Consider the following 15,798-nt stretch of genomic DNA (forward strand, 5'->3'; position numbering starts at 1 on the left):
GGTTCCCCAGGGTGACCGTTAGCGACGGGGTTCCCCAGGGTGACCGTTAGCGACGGGGTTCCCCAGGGTGACCGTTAGCGACGGGGTTCCCCAGGGTGACCGTTAGCGACGGGGTTCCCCAGGGTGACCGTTAGCGACGGGGTTCCCCAGGGTGACCGTTAGCGACGGGGTTCCCCAGGGTGACCGTTAGCGAAGGGGTTCCCCAGGGTGACCGTTAGCGACGGGGTTCCCCAGGGTGACCGTTAGCGACGGGGTTCCCCAGGGTGACCGTTAGCGAAGGGGTTCCCCAGGGTGACCGTTAGCGACGGGGTTCCCCTGGGTGACCGTTAGCGACGGGGTTCCCCTGGGTGACCGTTAGCGACGGGGTTCCCCTGGGTGACCGTTAGCGAAGGGGTTCCCCAGGGTGACCGTTAGCGACGGGGTTCCCCTGGGTGACCGTTAGCGACGGGGTTCCCCAGGTTGACCGTTAGCGACGGGGCTCCCCAGGGTGACCGTTAGCGACGGGGTTCCCCAGGGTGACCGTTAGCGACGGGGTTCCCCAGGGTGACCGTTAGCGACGGGGTTCCCCAGGGTGACCGTTAGCGACGGGGTTCCCCAGGGTGACCGTTAGCGACGGGGTTCCCCAGGGTGACCGTTAGCGACGGGGTTCCCCAGGGTGACCGTTAGCGACGGGGCTCCCCAGGGTGACCGTTAGCGACGGGGTTCCCCAGGGTGACCGTTAGCGACGGGGTTCCCCAGGGTGACCGTTAGCGACGGGGTTCCCAGGGTGACCGTTAGCGACGGGGTTCCCCAGGGTGACCGTTATGGACGGTGCTCCCCAGGGTGACCGTTACCGACGGGGCTCCCCAGGGTGACCGTTAGCGACGGGGTTCCCCAGGGTGACCGTTAGCGACGGGGTTCCCCAGGGTGACCGTTAGGGACGGGGCTCCCCAGGGTGACCGTTACCGACGGGGCTCCCCAGGGTGACCGTTAGCGACGGGGTTCCCCAGGGTGACCGTTAGCGACGGGGTTCCCCTGGGTGTCCGTTAGCGACGGGGTTCCCCAGGGTGACCGTTACCGACGGGGCTCCCCAGGGTGACCGTTAGCGACGGGGTTCCCCAGGGTGACCGTTAGCGACGGGGTTCCCCTGGGTGTCCGTTAGCGACGGGGTTCCCCAGGGTGACCGTTAGCGACGGGGTTCCCCAGGGTGACCGTTAGCGACGGGGTTCCCCAGGGTGACCGTTAGGGACGGGGCTCCCCAGGGTGACCGTTAGCGGTGACCGTTAGCGACGGGGTTCCCCTGGGTGTCCGTTAGCGACGGGGTTCCCCAGGGTGACCGTTAGCGACGGGGTTCCCCTGGGTGACCGTTAGCGACGGGGTTCCCCAGGGTGACCGTTAGCGACGGGGTTCCCCAGGGTGACCGTTAGCGACGGGGTTCCCCAGGGTGACCGTTAGCGACGGGGTTCCCCAGGGTGACCGTTAGCGACGGGGTTCCCCAGGGTGACCGTTAGCGACGGGGCTCCCCAGGGTGACCGTTAGCGACGGGGTTCCCCAGGGTGACCGTTAGCGACGGGGTTCCCCAGGGTGACCGTTAGCGACGGGGTTCCCCTGGGTGACCGTTAGCGACGGGGTTCCCCAGGGTGACCGTTAGGGACGGGGTTCCCCAGGGTGACCGTTAGCGACGGGATTCCCAGGGTGACCGTTAGCGACGGGGTCCCCCAGGGTGACCGTTAGCGACGGGGTTCCCCAGGGTGACCGTTAGCGACGGGGTTCCCCAGGGTGACCGTTAGCGACGGGGCTCCCCAGGTGACCGTTAGCGACGGGGTTCCCAGGGTGCCCGTTAGCGACGGGGTTCCCCAGGGTGACCGTTAGCGACGGGGTTCCCCAGGGTGACCGTTAGCGACGGGGTTCCCCAGGGTGACCGTTAGCGACGGGGTTCCCCAGGGTGACCGTCAGCGACGGGGTTCCCCAGGGTGACCGTTAGCGACGGGGTTCCCAGGGTGACCGTTAGCGACGGGGTTCCCCAGGGTGACCGTTAGCGACGGGGTTCCCCAGGGTGACCGTTAGCGACGGGGTTCCCCAGGGTGACCGTCAGCGACGGGGTTCCCCAGGGTGACCGTCAGCGACGGGGTTTTGTTGCTTCTCTGATGAATTTCTTGTTTTTCTCACTTCACAGCTGACGATATCAACGCTTCATTCCAACTACAGAAACAGTTTGAACCCGAAGGTCCATTGGTGAGTGGGGGGTGTGGGTTTGGGGGGTGGGGGGTTGAGGGTGGTGGGTTGAGGGTGGTGGGTTGAGGGTGGGGGGTGAGGGGTGAGGGTGGGGGGTGAGGGTGAGGGTGGGGGGGGTGAGGGTGAGGGTGGGGGGGGTGAGGGTGAGGGTGGGGGGGTGAGGGTGAGGGTGGGGGGGGTGAGGGTGGGGGGGGTGAGGGTGGGGGGGGGTGAGGGTGGGGGGGGTTGAGGGTGGGGGGGTGAGGGTGGGTGAGGGTGGGGGGGTGAGGGTGGGGGGGTGAGGGTGGGGGGGTGAGGGTGGGGGGGGTGAGGGTGGGGGGGTGAGGGTGGGGGGGTGAGGGTGGGGGGGTGAGGGTGGGTGGGAGGGAGAGTGTGGGTGGGGGGGTGAGGGTGGGGGGGGTTGGGGGTGAGGATGGGGGGGTGAGGGTGGGTGGGGGGGTGAGGGTGGGGGGGTGAGTGTGGGATGTGAGGGTGGGGTGTGAGGGAGGGTGGGGGTGGTGGGGGGGTGGGGGGTGTGAGGGAGGGTGGGGGTGGTGGGGGGGTGGGGGGGGTGAGGGTGGGTGGGGGGTGAGTGTGGGGGGGTGAGTGTGGGATGTGAGGGTGGGGTGTGAGGGAGGGTGGGGGTGGTGGGGGGGTGGGGGGGTGATGATGGGGGGGTGAGGGTGGGTGGGGGTGTGAGGGTGTGGGTGTGAGGGTGGGGGTGAGGGTGGGTGGGGGTGTGAGGGTGAGGGTGGGGGTGGTGGGGGGGGTGAGGGTGGGGGTGGTGGGGGGGGTGAGGGTGGGGGGGTGAGGGTGGGGGGTGAGGGGGGTGGGGGGGTGAGGTTGGGGTGGTGGTGAGGGTGGGGGTGAGGGTGGGTGAGGATGGGGGTGGTGGGGGGGGTGAGGGTGGGGGGGGTGAGGGTGGGGGGGGTGAGGGTGGGGGGGTGAGGGTGGGGGGGTGAGGGTGGGGGGGTGAGGGTGGGTGGGAGGGAGAGTGTGGGTGGGGGGGTGAGGGTGGGGGGGGTTGGGGGTGAGGATGGGGGGGTGAGGGTGGGTGGGGGGGTGAGGGTGGGGGGGTGAGTGTGGGATGTGAGGGTGGGGTGTGAGGGAGGGTGGGGGTGGTGGGGGGGTGGGGGGTGTGAGGGAGGGTGGGGGTGGTGGGGGGGTGGGGGGGGTGAGGGTGGGTGGGGGGTGAGTGTGGGGGGGTGAGTGTGGGATGTGAGGGTGGGGTGTGAGGGAGGGTGGGGGTGGTGGGGGGGTGGGGGGGTGATGATGGGGGGGTGAGGGTGGGTGGGGGTGTGAGGGTGTGGGTGTGAGGGTGGGGGTGAGGGTGGGTGGGGGTGTGAGGGTGAGGGTGGGGGTGGTGGGGGGGGTGAGGGTGGGGGTGGTGGGGGGGGTGAGGGTGGGGGGGTGAGGGTGGGGGGTGAGGGGGGTGGGGGGGTGAGGTTGGGGTGGTGGTGAGGGTGGGGGGTGAGGGTGGGTGAGGATGGGGGTGGTGGGGGGGGTGAGGGTGGGGGGGGTGAGGGTGGGGGGGTGAGGGTAGGGGGGTGACGGTGGTTGGCCATGGTAAGGGGGTGTGGGACAGCAATGTGTGGAGGGGTGGAGTAGGGGAGCGAGGAGGACCCTGGGGAAGATGTGGAGATTGGCAGGATCTGGGTGAAAGGGTTTGGGGAGTTGGGGCATGTTGATGAGGTGCGTTTCTACCTCATTGACAACTGCTGTCTGTTAATGACCCGTACAGTTTCATTGCCGTGCTCTAGGTGAATTCGGAGTTCTACGTGGGTTGGCTCGATTACTGGGGATTGGAACATTCAACCGTTTCCATCAAAAATGCTACCAAAATGCTGGAGGAGCTGCTGCAACTCGGAGCCAATGTGAATATGTAAGCGAATCACCTTTCAATACCGTCCGGAGCACATTTATCGCTTTGACCACTGCCCCACTGATCTCCCGTGTCCCATTTCACTGGCTGCTCTTTCCCATCCTCCTATCCCACATTCCTACCTCCCAGTTCCTGTATCGTGCTCCTCACGCCCCCCCCTTATCCCCCGTCCCCCTCCCCTCCTGCCCGTCCCCCTCACCCCGTCCCCCTCCGTTCCCCTCCCCCTCCGTCTACCTCCCCCTCCCCCCGTCCCCCTCCCCCCCCCGTCCCAATCCTCCCCTGTCACTGATTCTGAGCAGACGATTGTCTGACTCACTCCGTGAATATTAAGAATCTGATTGCTCTGTTATTTTCGCAGGTATATGTTTGAAGGTGGGACTAATTTTGGATACTGGAACGGTGAGTGGGGGATGATGATTTCTATCCCTGGGAAGGGTTTTGTGTAATTGTTGTATTTCCTGGGGAATGGGAGGAAAACAGGCTGCTGTTCACTGAACAAAGACCCTTTTAAAGAGTGTGATTCGGATAAGCTTCTTTGGAATTTTTTTGAAGAGGACAAAAATATTTGGAATAATCATGGAATTAACAAGAAATTCTGAAAGGTAAACGTGCTGAATTGGGGAAGAGGGAACTTCATTACTTTTTCCAAAGGACATTCTGTAAATCACAGCGAAGGTTCACCAGCCTGAGTCCTGGGACGGCGGGATTGTCGTGTAAGGAGGGAGTGGGGCGACTGGGCCTCTGTTCACTGGAGTTTAGAGAATGAGAGGGGATCTCACTGAAACGTCTAAAATTCTGACATCTTTGGACTGTGGGAGGAAACCGGAGCACCCGGAGGAAACCCACGCAGACACGGGGAGAACGTGCAGACTCCACACAGACAGTGACCCAAGCCGGGAATCGAACCTGGGACCCTGGCGCAGTGAAGCCACAGTGCTAACCACTGTGCTACCCATAATGTTTCCACGTTTTGCATCAGCTGCTGTTAGGATATCGGACCGGACCCTAATTTCTGTTCAGATACCAGATGAGAAATCTCAACAATTTGCAATGTGTAAAACCGTGAGGAAAGGATATTTCACCCAGGAGTGTTGGCTCTGACCAATAGGGATGATTTAGGTGAAATCAAACTTTATTTTTAACAGAGTATTAACCACATTAACATCACAGAAGTAGCTCCATAATTCACAGTTAACGTAAAAGGAAAAACTTAAAGTTATGCCCTCCACCTTCACTATAAATATTACAACCAAGCAACCCATAAGACCATAAGACATAGGAGTGGAAATAAGGTCATTTGGCCCATCGAGTCCACTCCACCATTCAATCACGGCTGATTTCAACTCCATTTACCCGCTCTCTTCTCCATAGCCCTTAATTCCTCGAGAAATCAAGAATTTATCAACTTCTGTCTTAAAGACACTCAACGTCCCGGCCTCCCGGAACCCAATACAGTTCAAATGCTACTTATAAATGAAGTTAACAAAACAGGTTTTCTCATGATCCTCTATGTATAGACATTTGGAGAGAGTTCCATCAAGAGAATACTATAAGACATAGGAGCAGAATTAGGCCATTCAGCCCATCAAGCCTGCTCCGCCATTCAATCATGGCTGATATTTTCTCATCCCCATTCTCCTGCCTTCTCCCCATGAACCCTGATCCCCTTATTAATACAGGACCTCTCTATCTCTGGCTTAAAGTATCAGCTGAGAATCCTGAATTCTCCCTCTGTGTACCCGAACAGGCGCCGGACTGTGGCGACTATGGGCTTTTCACAGTAACTTCATTGCAATGTTATTGTAAGCCTACTTGGACAATAAAGGTTTTTTATTTATTTAAAGACACTCAGTGATTTGGCTAGGGTCACATCCAGTACTCTACTATCTTGTCAGACCCTTCTGCTCAACTAACATCATTTGGCAAAACTTCAAACTACAGACAGACCTGGTGCCTCCTATTAATCACCTCATCTGTGTCCCACTAAGATCCCATGACCTGCTTAGCTGGGACTAAATACAATCCCTCAAATTATATATATCCCACAATAGCCTCACCAATCAAAACAATATCCCATTAACCATCTATATGTAAACAAGTAAATGGTTAAAAAGCTTGATTACCTCACGTTTTATGATGCCTTAATTACAGTTTTAGTGGACATTTAGTCTGAATATATTTTAAAGCAGTGTTTTTAATAAAATTACTGCCACAAATATGGAATATATATTTCCACATTCATCACACTGCCAAGTTTGGAAATTGCACCATGTACATAAAGGCATAGATTACGAATCAATATCAGAAAAAAACAAGGGTCCCTATACCAATTCCTAAGGAACAACACGACAAACTTTCCTCCAGTCAGAAAATAACTCGAGATAGTAATAGATAGAGCCAAGGTACTGGAAAGGCTGACTGTGTTTAAAGTGGATAAGTCTCCTGGTCCAGATGGTTTGTCTCCGTTGTTGCTGAAGGAGGTGGGAGTGGAGTCAACGGAAGGACTTGTCATAATCTTCTAATCTTCACTACATACTGGAAAAGAGTAAGGACATTCCGAGTACCTACAGAGCGGTCAGTTTAATATCAGTGAAAGGGAGGAAGGACATTCCGAGTAACTACAGAGCGGTCAGTTTAATATCAGTGATTGGAGTCTGGACATTCCGAGTAACTACAGAGCGGTCAGTTTAATATCAGTGAACGGAGTAAGGACATTCCGAGTAACTACAGAGCGGTCAGTTTAATATCAGTGAACGGAGTAAGGACATTCCGAGTAACTACAGAGAGGTCAGTTTAATATCAGTGAAAGGGAGTAAGGACATTCCGAGTAACTACAGAGCGGTCAGTTTAATATCAGTGAAAGGGAGTAAGGACATTCCGAGTAACTACAGAGCGGTCTGTTTAATATCAGTGAAAGGGAGTAAGGACATTCCGAGTAACTACAGAACGGTCAGTTTAATATCAGTGAACGGAGTAAGGACATTCCGAGTAACTACAGAGCGGTCAGTTTAATATCAGTGAACGGAGGAAGGACATTCCGAGTAACTACAGAGCGGTCAGTTTAATATCAGAGAACGGAGTAAGAACATTCCGAGTAACTACAGAGCGGTCAGTTTAATATCAGTGAACGGGAGTAAGGACATTCCGAGTAACTACAGAGCGGTCAGTTTAATATCAGTGAAAGGGAGTAAGGACATTCCGAGCAACTACAGAGCGGTCAGTTTAATATCAGTGAAAGGGAGTAAGGACATGGCGAGTAACTACAGAGCGGTCAGTTTAATATCAGTGAATGGAGTATGGACATTCCGAGTAACTACAGAGCGGTCAGTTTAATATCAGTGAACGGAGTAAGGACATTCCGAGTAACTACAGAGCGGTCAGTTTAATATCAGTGAAAGGGAGTAAGGACATTCCGAGTAACTACAGAGCGGTCAGTTTAATATCAGTGAACGGAGTAAGGACATTCCGAGTAACTACAGAGCGGTCAGTTTAATATCAGTGAAAGGGAGTAAGGACATTCCGAGTAACTACAGAGCAGTCAGTTTAATATCAGTGAACGGAGTAAGGACATTCCGAGTAACTACAGAGTGGTCAGTTTAATATCAGTGAACGGAGTCAGGACATTCCGAGTAACTACAGAGCGGTCAGTTTAATATCAGTGAATGGAGTAACGACATTCCGAGTAACTACAGAGCGGTCAGTTTAATATCAGTGAACGGAGTAAGGACATTCCGAGTAACTACAGAGCGGTCAGTTTAATATCAGTGAACGGAGTAAGGACATTCCGCGTAACTACAGAGCGGTCAGTTTAATATCAGAGAAAGGGAGTAAGGACATTCTGAGTAACTACAGAGCGGTCAGTTTTTAATATCAGTGAACGGGAGTAAGGACATTCCGAGTAACTACAGAGCGGTCAGTTTAATATCAGTGAAAGGGAGTAAGGACATTCCGAGCAACTACAGAGCGGTCAGTTTAATATCAGTGAAAGGGAGTAAGGACATTCCGAGTAACTACAGAGCAGTCAGTTTAATATCAGTGAACGGAGTAAGGACATTCCGAGTAACTACAGAGTGGTCAGTTTAATATCAGTGAACGGAGTAAGGACATTCCGAGTAACTACAGAGCGGTCAGTTTAATATCAGTGAACGGAGTAAGGACATTCCGCGTAACTACAGAGCGGTCAGTTTAATATCAGAGAACGGAGTAAGGACATTCCGAGTTACTACAGAGCGGTCAGTTTAATATCAGTCAAAGGGAGTAAGGACATTCTGAGTAACTACAGAGCGGTCAGTTTAATATCAGTGAACGGAGTAAGGACATTCCAAGTAACTACAGAGCGGTCAGTTTAATATCAGTGAACGGAGTCAGGACATTCCGAGTAACTACAGAGCGGTCAGTTTAATATCAGTGAAAGGGAGTAAGGACATTCCGAGTAACTACAGAGCGGTCAGTTTAATATCAGTGAACGGAGTAAGGACATTCCGAGTAACTACAGAGCGGTCAGTTTAATATCAGTGAACGGAGTAAGGACATTCCGAGTAACTACAGAGCGGTCAGTTTAATATCAGTGAAAGGGAGTAAGGACATTCCGAGTAACTACAGAGCGGTCAGTTTAATATCAGTGAACGGAGTAAGGACATTCCGAGTAACTACAGAGCGGTCAGTTTAATATCAGTGAACGGAGTAAGGACATTCCGAGTAACTACAGAGCGGTCAGTTTAATATCAGTGAAAGGGAGTAAGGACATTCCGAGTAACTACAGAGCGGTCAGTTTAATATCAGTGAAAGGGAGTAAGGACATTCCGAGTAACTACAGAGCGGTCAGTTTAATATCAGTGAAAGGGAGTATGGACATTCCGAGTAACTACTGAGCGGTCAGTTTAATATCAGTGAACGGAGTAAGGACATTCCGAGTAACTACAGAGCGGTCAGTTTAATATCAGTGAACGGAGTAAGGACATTCCGAGTAACTACAGAGCGGTCAGTTTAATATCAGTGAAAGGGAGTAAGGACATTCCGAGTAACTACAGAGCGGTCAGTTTAATATCAGTGAACGGAGTAAGGACATTCCGAGTAACTACAGAGCGGTCAGTTTAATATCAGTGAACGGAGTAAGGACATTCCGAGTAACTACAGAGCGGTCAGTTTAATATCAGTGAAAGGGAGTAAGGACATTCCGAGTAACTACAGAGCGGTCAGTTTAATATCAGTGAAAGGGAGTAAGGACATTCCGAGTGACTACAGAGCGGTCAGTTTAATATCAGTGAACGGAGTAAGGACATTCCGAGTAACTACAGAGCGGTCAGTTTAATATCAGTGAAAGGGAGTAAGGACATTCCGAGTAACTACAGAGAGGTCAGTTTAATATCAGTGAACGGAGTAAGGACATTCCGAGTAACTACAGAGCGGTCAGTTTAATATCAGTGAACGGAGTAAGGACATTCCGAGTAACTACAGAGCGGTCAGTTTACTATCAGTGAACGGAGTAAGGACATTCCGAGTAACTACAGAGCGGTCAGTTTAATATCAGTGAACGGAGTAAGGACATTCCGAGTAACTACAGAGCGGTCAGTTTAATATCAGTGACCGGAGTAAGGACATTCCGAGTAACTACAGAGCGGTCAGTTTAATATCAGTGAACGGAGTAAGGACATTCCGAGTAACTACAGAGCGGTCAGTTTAATATCAGTGAAAGGGAGTAAGGACATTCCGAGTAACTACAGAGAGGTCAGTTTAATATCAGTGAAAGGGAGTAAGGACATTCCGAGTAACTACAGAGCGGTCAGTTTAATATCAGTGAACGGAGTAAGGACATTCCGAGTAACTACAGAGCGGTCAGTTTAATATCAGTGAACGGAGTAAGGACATTCCAAGTAACTACAGAGCGGTCAGTTTAATATCAGTGAACGGAGTCAGGACATTCCGAGTAACTACAGAGCGGTCAGTTTAATATCAGTGAACGGAGTAAGGACATTCCGAGTAACTACAGAGCGGTCAGTTTAATATCAGTGAAAGGGAGTAAGGACATTCCGAGTAACTACAGAGCGGTCAGTTTAATATCAGTGAACGGAGTAAGGACATTCCGAGTAACTACAGAGCGGTCAGTTTAATATCAGTGAACGGAGTAAGGACATTCCGAGTAACTACAGAGCGGTCAGTTTAATATCAGTGAAAGGGAGTAAGGACATTCCGAGTAACTACAGAGCGGTCAGTTTAATATCAGTGAAAGGGAGTAAGGACATTCCGAGTGACTACAGAGCGGTCAGTTTAATATCAGTGAACGGAGTAAGGACATTCCGAGTAACTACAGAGCGGTCAGTTTAATATCAGTGAAAGGGAGTAAGGACATTCCGAGTAACTACAGAGAGGTCAGTTTAATATCAGTGAACGGAGTAAGGACATTCCGAGTAACTACAGAGCGGTCAGTTTAATATCAGTGAACGGAGTAAGGACATTCCGAGTAACTACAGAGCGGTCAGTTTACTATCAGTGAACGGAGTAAGGACATTCCGAGTAACTACAGAGCGGTCAGTTTAATATCAGTGAACGGAGTAAGGACATTCCGAGTAACTACAGAGCGGTCAGTTTAATATCAGTGACCGGAGTAAGGACATTCCGAGTAACTACAGAGCGGTCAGTTTAATATCAGTGAACGGAGTAAGGACATTCCGAGTAACTACAGAGCGGTCAGTTTAATATCAGTGAAAGGGAGTAAGGACATTCCGAGTAACTACAGAGAGGTCAGTTTAATATCAGTGAAAGGGAGTAAGGACATTCCGAGTAACTACAGAGCGGTCAGTTTAATATCAGTGAACGGAGTAAGGACATTCCGAGTAACTACAGAGCGGTCAGTTTAATATCAGTGAACGGAGTAAGGACATTCCAAGTAACTACAGAGCGGTCAGTTTAATATCAGTGAACGGAGTCAGGACATTCCGAGTAACTACAGAGCGGTCAGTTTAATATCAGTGAAAGGGAGTAAGGACATTCCGAGTAACTACAGAGCGGTCAGTTTAATATCAGTGAACGGAGTAAGGACATTCCGAGTAACTACAGAGCGGTCAGTTTAATATCAGTGAACGGAGTAAGGACATTCCGAGTAACTACAGAGCGGTCAGTTTAATATCAGTGAAAGGGAGTAAGGACATTCCGAGTAACTACAGAGCGGTCAGTTTAATATCAGTGAACGGAGTAAGGACATTCCGAGTAACTACAGAGCGGTCAGTTTAATATCAGTGAACGGAGTAAGGACATTCCGAGTAACTACAGAGCGGTCAGTTTAATATCAGTGAAAGGGAGTAAGGACATTCCGAGTAACTACAGAGCGGTCAGTTTAATATCAGTGAAAGGGAGTAAGGACATTCCGAGTAACTACAGAGAGGTCAGTTTAATATCAGTGAACGGAGTAAGGACATTCCGAGTAACTACAGAGCGGTCAGTTTAATATCAGTGAACGGAGTAAGGACATTCCGAGTAACTACAGAGCGGTCAGTTTACTATCAGTGAACGGAGTAAGGACATTCCGAGTAACTACAGAGCGGTCAGTTTAATATCAGTGAACGGAGTAAGGACATTCCGAGTAACTACAGAGCGGTCAGTTTAATATCAGTGACCGGAGTAAGGACATTCCGAGTAACTACAGAGCGGTCAGTTTAATATCAGTGAACGGAGTAAGGACATTCCGAGTAACTACAGAGCGGTCAGTTTAATATCAGTGAAAGGGAGTAAGGACATTCCGAGTAACTACAGAGAGGTCAGTTTAATATCAGTGAAAGGGAGTAAGGACATTCCGAGTAACTACAGAGCGGTCAGTTTAATATCAGTGAACGGAGTAAGGACATTCCGAGTAACTACAGAGCGGTCAGTTTAATATCAGTGAACGGAGTAAGGACATTCCGAGTAACTACAGAGCGGTCAGTTTAATATCAGTGAACGGAGTAAGGACATTCCGAGTAACTACAGAGCGGTCAGTTTAATATCAGTGAAAGGGAGTAAGGACATTCCGAGTAACTACAGAACGGTCAGTTTAATATCAGTGAACGGAGTAAGGACATTCAGAGTAACTACAGAGCGGTCAGTTTAATATCAGTGAACGGAGTAAGGACATTCCGAGTAACTACAGAGCGGTCAGTTTAATATCAGTGAACGGAGTAAGGACATTCCGAGTAACTACAGAGCGGTCAGTTTAATATCAGTGAACGGAGTAAGGACATTCCGAGTAACTACAGAGCGGTCAGTTTAATATCAGTGAAAGGGAGTAAGGACATTCCGAGTAACTACAGAACGGTCAGTTTAATATCAGTGAACGGAGTAAGGACATTCAGAGTAACTACAGAGCGGTCAGTTTAATATCAGTGAACGGAGTAAGGACATTCCGAGTAACTACAGAGCGGTCAGTTTAATATCAGTGAGCGGAGTAAGGACATTCCGAGATAACTACAGAGCGGTCAGTTTAATATCAGTGAAAGGGAGTAAGGACATTCCGAGTAACTACAGAGCGGTCAGTTTAATATCAGCGAAAGGGAGTAAGGACATTCCGAGTAACTACAGAGCGGTCAGTTTAATAACAGTGATCGGAGTAAGGACATTCAGAGTAACTACAGAGCGGTCAGTTTAATATCAGTGAACGGAGTAAGGGCATTCCGAGTAACTACAGAGCGGTCAGTTTAATATCAGTGAACGGAGTAAGGGCATTCCGAGTAACTACAGAGCCGTCAGTTTAATATCAGTGAACAGAGTAAGGACATTCCGAGTAACTACAGAGCGGTCAGTTTAATATCAGTGAACGGAGTAAGGACATTCCGAGTAACTACAGAGCGGTCAGTTTAATATCAGTGAAAGGGAGTAAGGACATTCCGAGTAACTACAGAGCGGTCAGTTTAATATCAGTGAACGGAGTAAGGACATTCCGAGTAACTACAGAGCGGTCAGTTTAATATCAGTGAACGGAGTAAGGACATTCCGCGTAACTACAGAGCGGTCAGTTTAATATCAGTGAAAGGGAGTAAGGACATTCCGAGTAACTACAGAGCGGTCAGTTTAATATCAGTGAAAGGGAGTAAGGACATTCCGAGTAACTATAGAGCGGTCAGTTTAATATCAGTGAACGGGAGTAAGGACATTCCGAGTAACTACAGAGCGGTCAGTTTAATGTCAGTTAAAGGGAGTAAGGACATTCCGAGTAACTACAGAGCGGTCAGTTTAATATCAGTGAACGGAGTAAGGACATTCCGAGTAACTACAGAGCGGTCAGTTTAATATCAGTGAACGGAGTAAGGACATTCCGAGTAACTACAGAGCGGTCAGTTTAATATCAGCGAAAGGGAGTAAGGACATTCCGAGTAACTACAGAGCGGTCAGTTGAATATCAGTGAAAGGGAGTAAGGACATTCCGAGTAACTACAGAGCCGTCAGTTTAATATCAGTGAACGGAGTAAGGACATTCCGAGTAACTACAGAGCCGTCAGTTTAATATCAGTGAAAGGGAGTAAGGACATTGCGAGTAACTACAGAGCGGTCAGTTTAATATTAGTGAAAGGGAGTAAGGACATTCCGAGTAACTACAGAGCGGTCAGTTTAATATCAGTGAACAGAGTAAGGACATTCCGAGTAACTACAGAGCGGTCAGTTTAATATCAGTGAAAGGGAGTATGGACATTCCGAGTAACTACAGAGCCGTCAGTTTAATATCAGTGAACGGAGTAAGGACATTCCGAGTAACTACAGAGCGGTCAGTTTAATAACAGTGAAAGGGAGTAAGGACATTCCGAGTAACTACAGAGCGGTCAGTTTAATATCAGTGAACGGAGTAAGGACATTCCGAGTAACTACAGAGCGTTCAGTTTAATATCAGTGAACGGAGTAAGGACATTCTGAGTAACTACAGAGCGGTCAGTTTAATATCAGTGAAAGGGAGTAAGGACATTCCGAGTAATTACAGAGCGGTCAGTTTATTTTCAGTGAACGGAGTAAGGACATTCCGAGTAACTACAGAGCGGTCAGTTTAATATCAGTGAAAGGGAGTATGGACATTCCGAGTAACTACAGAGCGGTCAGTTTAATATCAGTGAACGGAGTAAGGACATTCCGAGTAACTACAGAGCGGTCAGTTTAATATCAGTGAACGGAGTAAGGACAATCTGAGTAACTACAGAGCGGTCAGTTTAATATCAGTGAAAGGGAGTAAGGACATTCCGAGTAATTACAGAGCGGTCAGTTTATTTTCAGTGAACGGAGTAAGGACATTCCGAGTAACTACAGAGCGGTCAGTTTAATATCAGTGAAAGGGAGTAAGGACATTCCGAGTAATTACAGAGCGGTCAGTTTATTTTCAGTGAACGGAGTAAGGACATTCCGAGTAACTACAGAGCGGTCAGTTTAATATCAGTGAAAGGAGTAAGGGCATTCCGAGTAACTACAGAGCGGTCAGTTTAATATCAGTGAAAGGGAGTAAGGACATTCCGAGTAACTACAGAGCGGTCAGTTTAATATCAGTGAACGGAGTAAGGGCATTCCGAGTAACTACAGATCGGTCAGTTTAATATCAGTGAAAGGGAGTAAGGACATTCCGAGTAACTACAGAGCGGTCAGTTTAATATCAGTGAACGGAGTAAGAACATTCCGAGGAACAACAGAGCGGTCAGTTTAATATCAGTGAACGGAGTAAGGACATTCCGAGGAACTACAGAGCGGTCAGTTTAATATCAGTGAACGGACTAAAGACATTCCGAGTAACTACAGAGCGGTCAGTTTAATATCAGTGAACGGAGTATGGACATTCCGAGGAACTACAGAGCGGTCAGTTTAATATCAGTGAACGGAGTAAGGACATTCCGAGTAACTACAGAGCGGTCAGTTTAATATCAGTGAACGGAGTAAGGACATTCCGAGTAACTACAGAGCGGTCAGTTTAATATCAGTGAACGGGAGTAAGGATATTCCGAGTAACTACAGAGCGGTCAGTTTAATATCAGTGAACGGAGTAAGGACATTCCGAGATAACTACAGAGCGGTCAGTTTAATATCAGTGAAAGGGAGTAAGGACATTCCGAGTAACTACAGAGCGGTCAGTTTAATATCAGTGAAAGGGAGTAAGGACATTCCGAGTGACTACAGAGCGGTCAGTTTAATATCAGTGAACGGAGTAAGGACATTCCGAGTAACTACAGAGCGGTCAGTTTAATATCAGTGAAAGGGAGTAAGGACATTCCGAGTAACTACAGAGAGGTCAGTTTAATATCAGTGAACGGAGTAAGGACATTCCGAGTAACTACAGAGCGGTCAGTTTAATATCAGTGAACGGAGTAAAGACATTCCGAGTAACTACAGAGCGGTCAGTTTACTATCAGTGAACGGAGTAAGGACATTCCGAGTAACTACAGAGCGGTCAGTTTAATATCAGTGAACGGAGTAAGGACATTCCGAGTAACTACAGAGCGGTCAGTTTAATATCAGTGACCGGAGTAAGGACATTCCGAGTAACTACAGAGAGGTCAGTTTAATATCAGTGAAAGGGAGTAAGGACATTCCGAGTAACTACAGAGCGGTCAGTTTAATATCAGTGAAAGGGAGTAAGGACATTCCGAGTAACTACAGAGCGGTCAGTTTAATATCAGTGAACGGAGTAAGGACATTCCGAGTAACTACAGAGCGGTCAGTTTAATATCAGTGAACGGAGTAAGGACATTCCGAGTAACTACAGAGCGGTCAGTTTAATATCAGTG

At 49.8% G+C, this 15,798-nt stretch overlaps 1 protein-coding gene across 1 annotated transcript in view; it reads left to right on the forward strand.

Moving 5' to 3' along the window:
- Positions 1 to 15,798, forward strand: part of LOC140385668 (beta-galactosidase-like) — a 200,142-nt gene that overhangs the window by 19,804 nt on the left and 164,540 nt on the right. The window contains 3 exon segments of the mRNA XM_072468064.1: positions 2,156 to 2,214; positions 3,954 to 4,075; positions 4,434 to 4,474. Of these exon segments, the coding sequence (XP_072324165.1) occupies positions 2,156 to 2,214; positions 3,954 to 4,075; positions 4,434 to 4,474 (222 nt within the window).

This window comes from Scyliorhinus torazame, chromosome 2 (assembly GCF_047496885.1).
Source record: "Scyliorhinus torazame isolate Kashiwa2021f chromosome 2, sScyTor2.1, whole genome shotgun sequence".
NCBI lineage: Eukaryota > Metazoa > Chordata > Chondrichthyes > Carcharhiniformes > Scyliorhinidae > Scyliorhinus > Scyliorhinus torazame.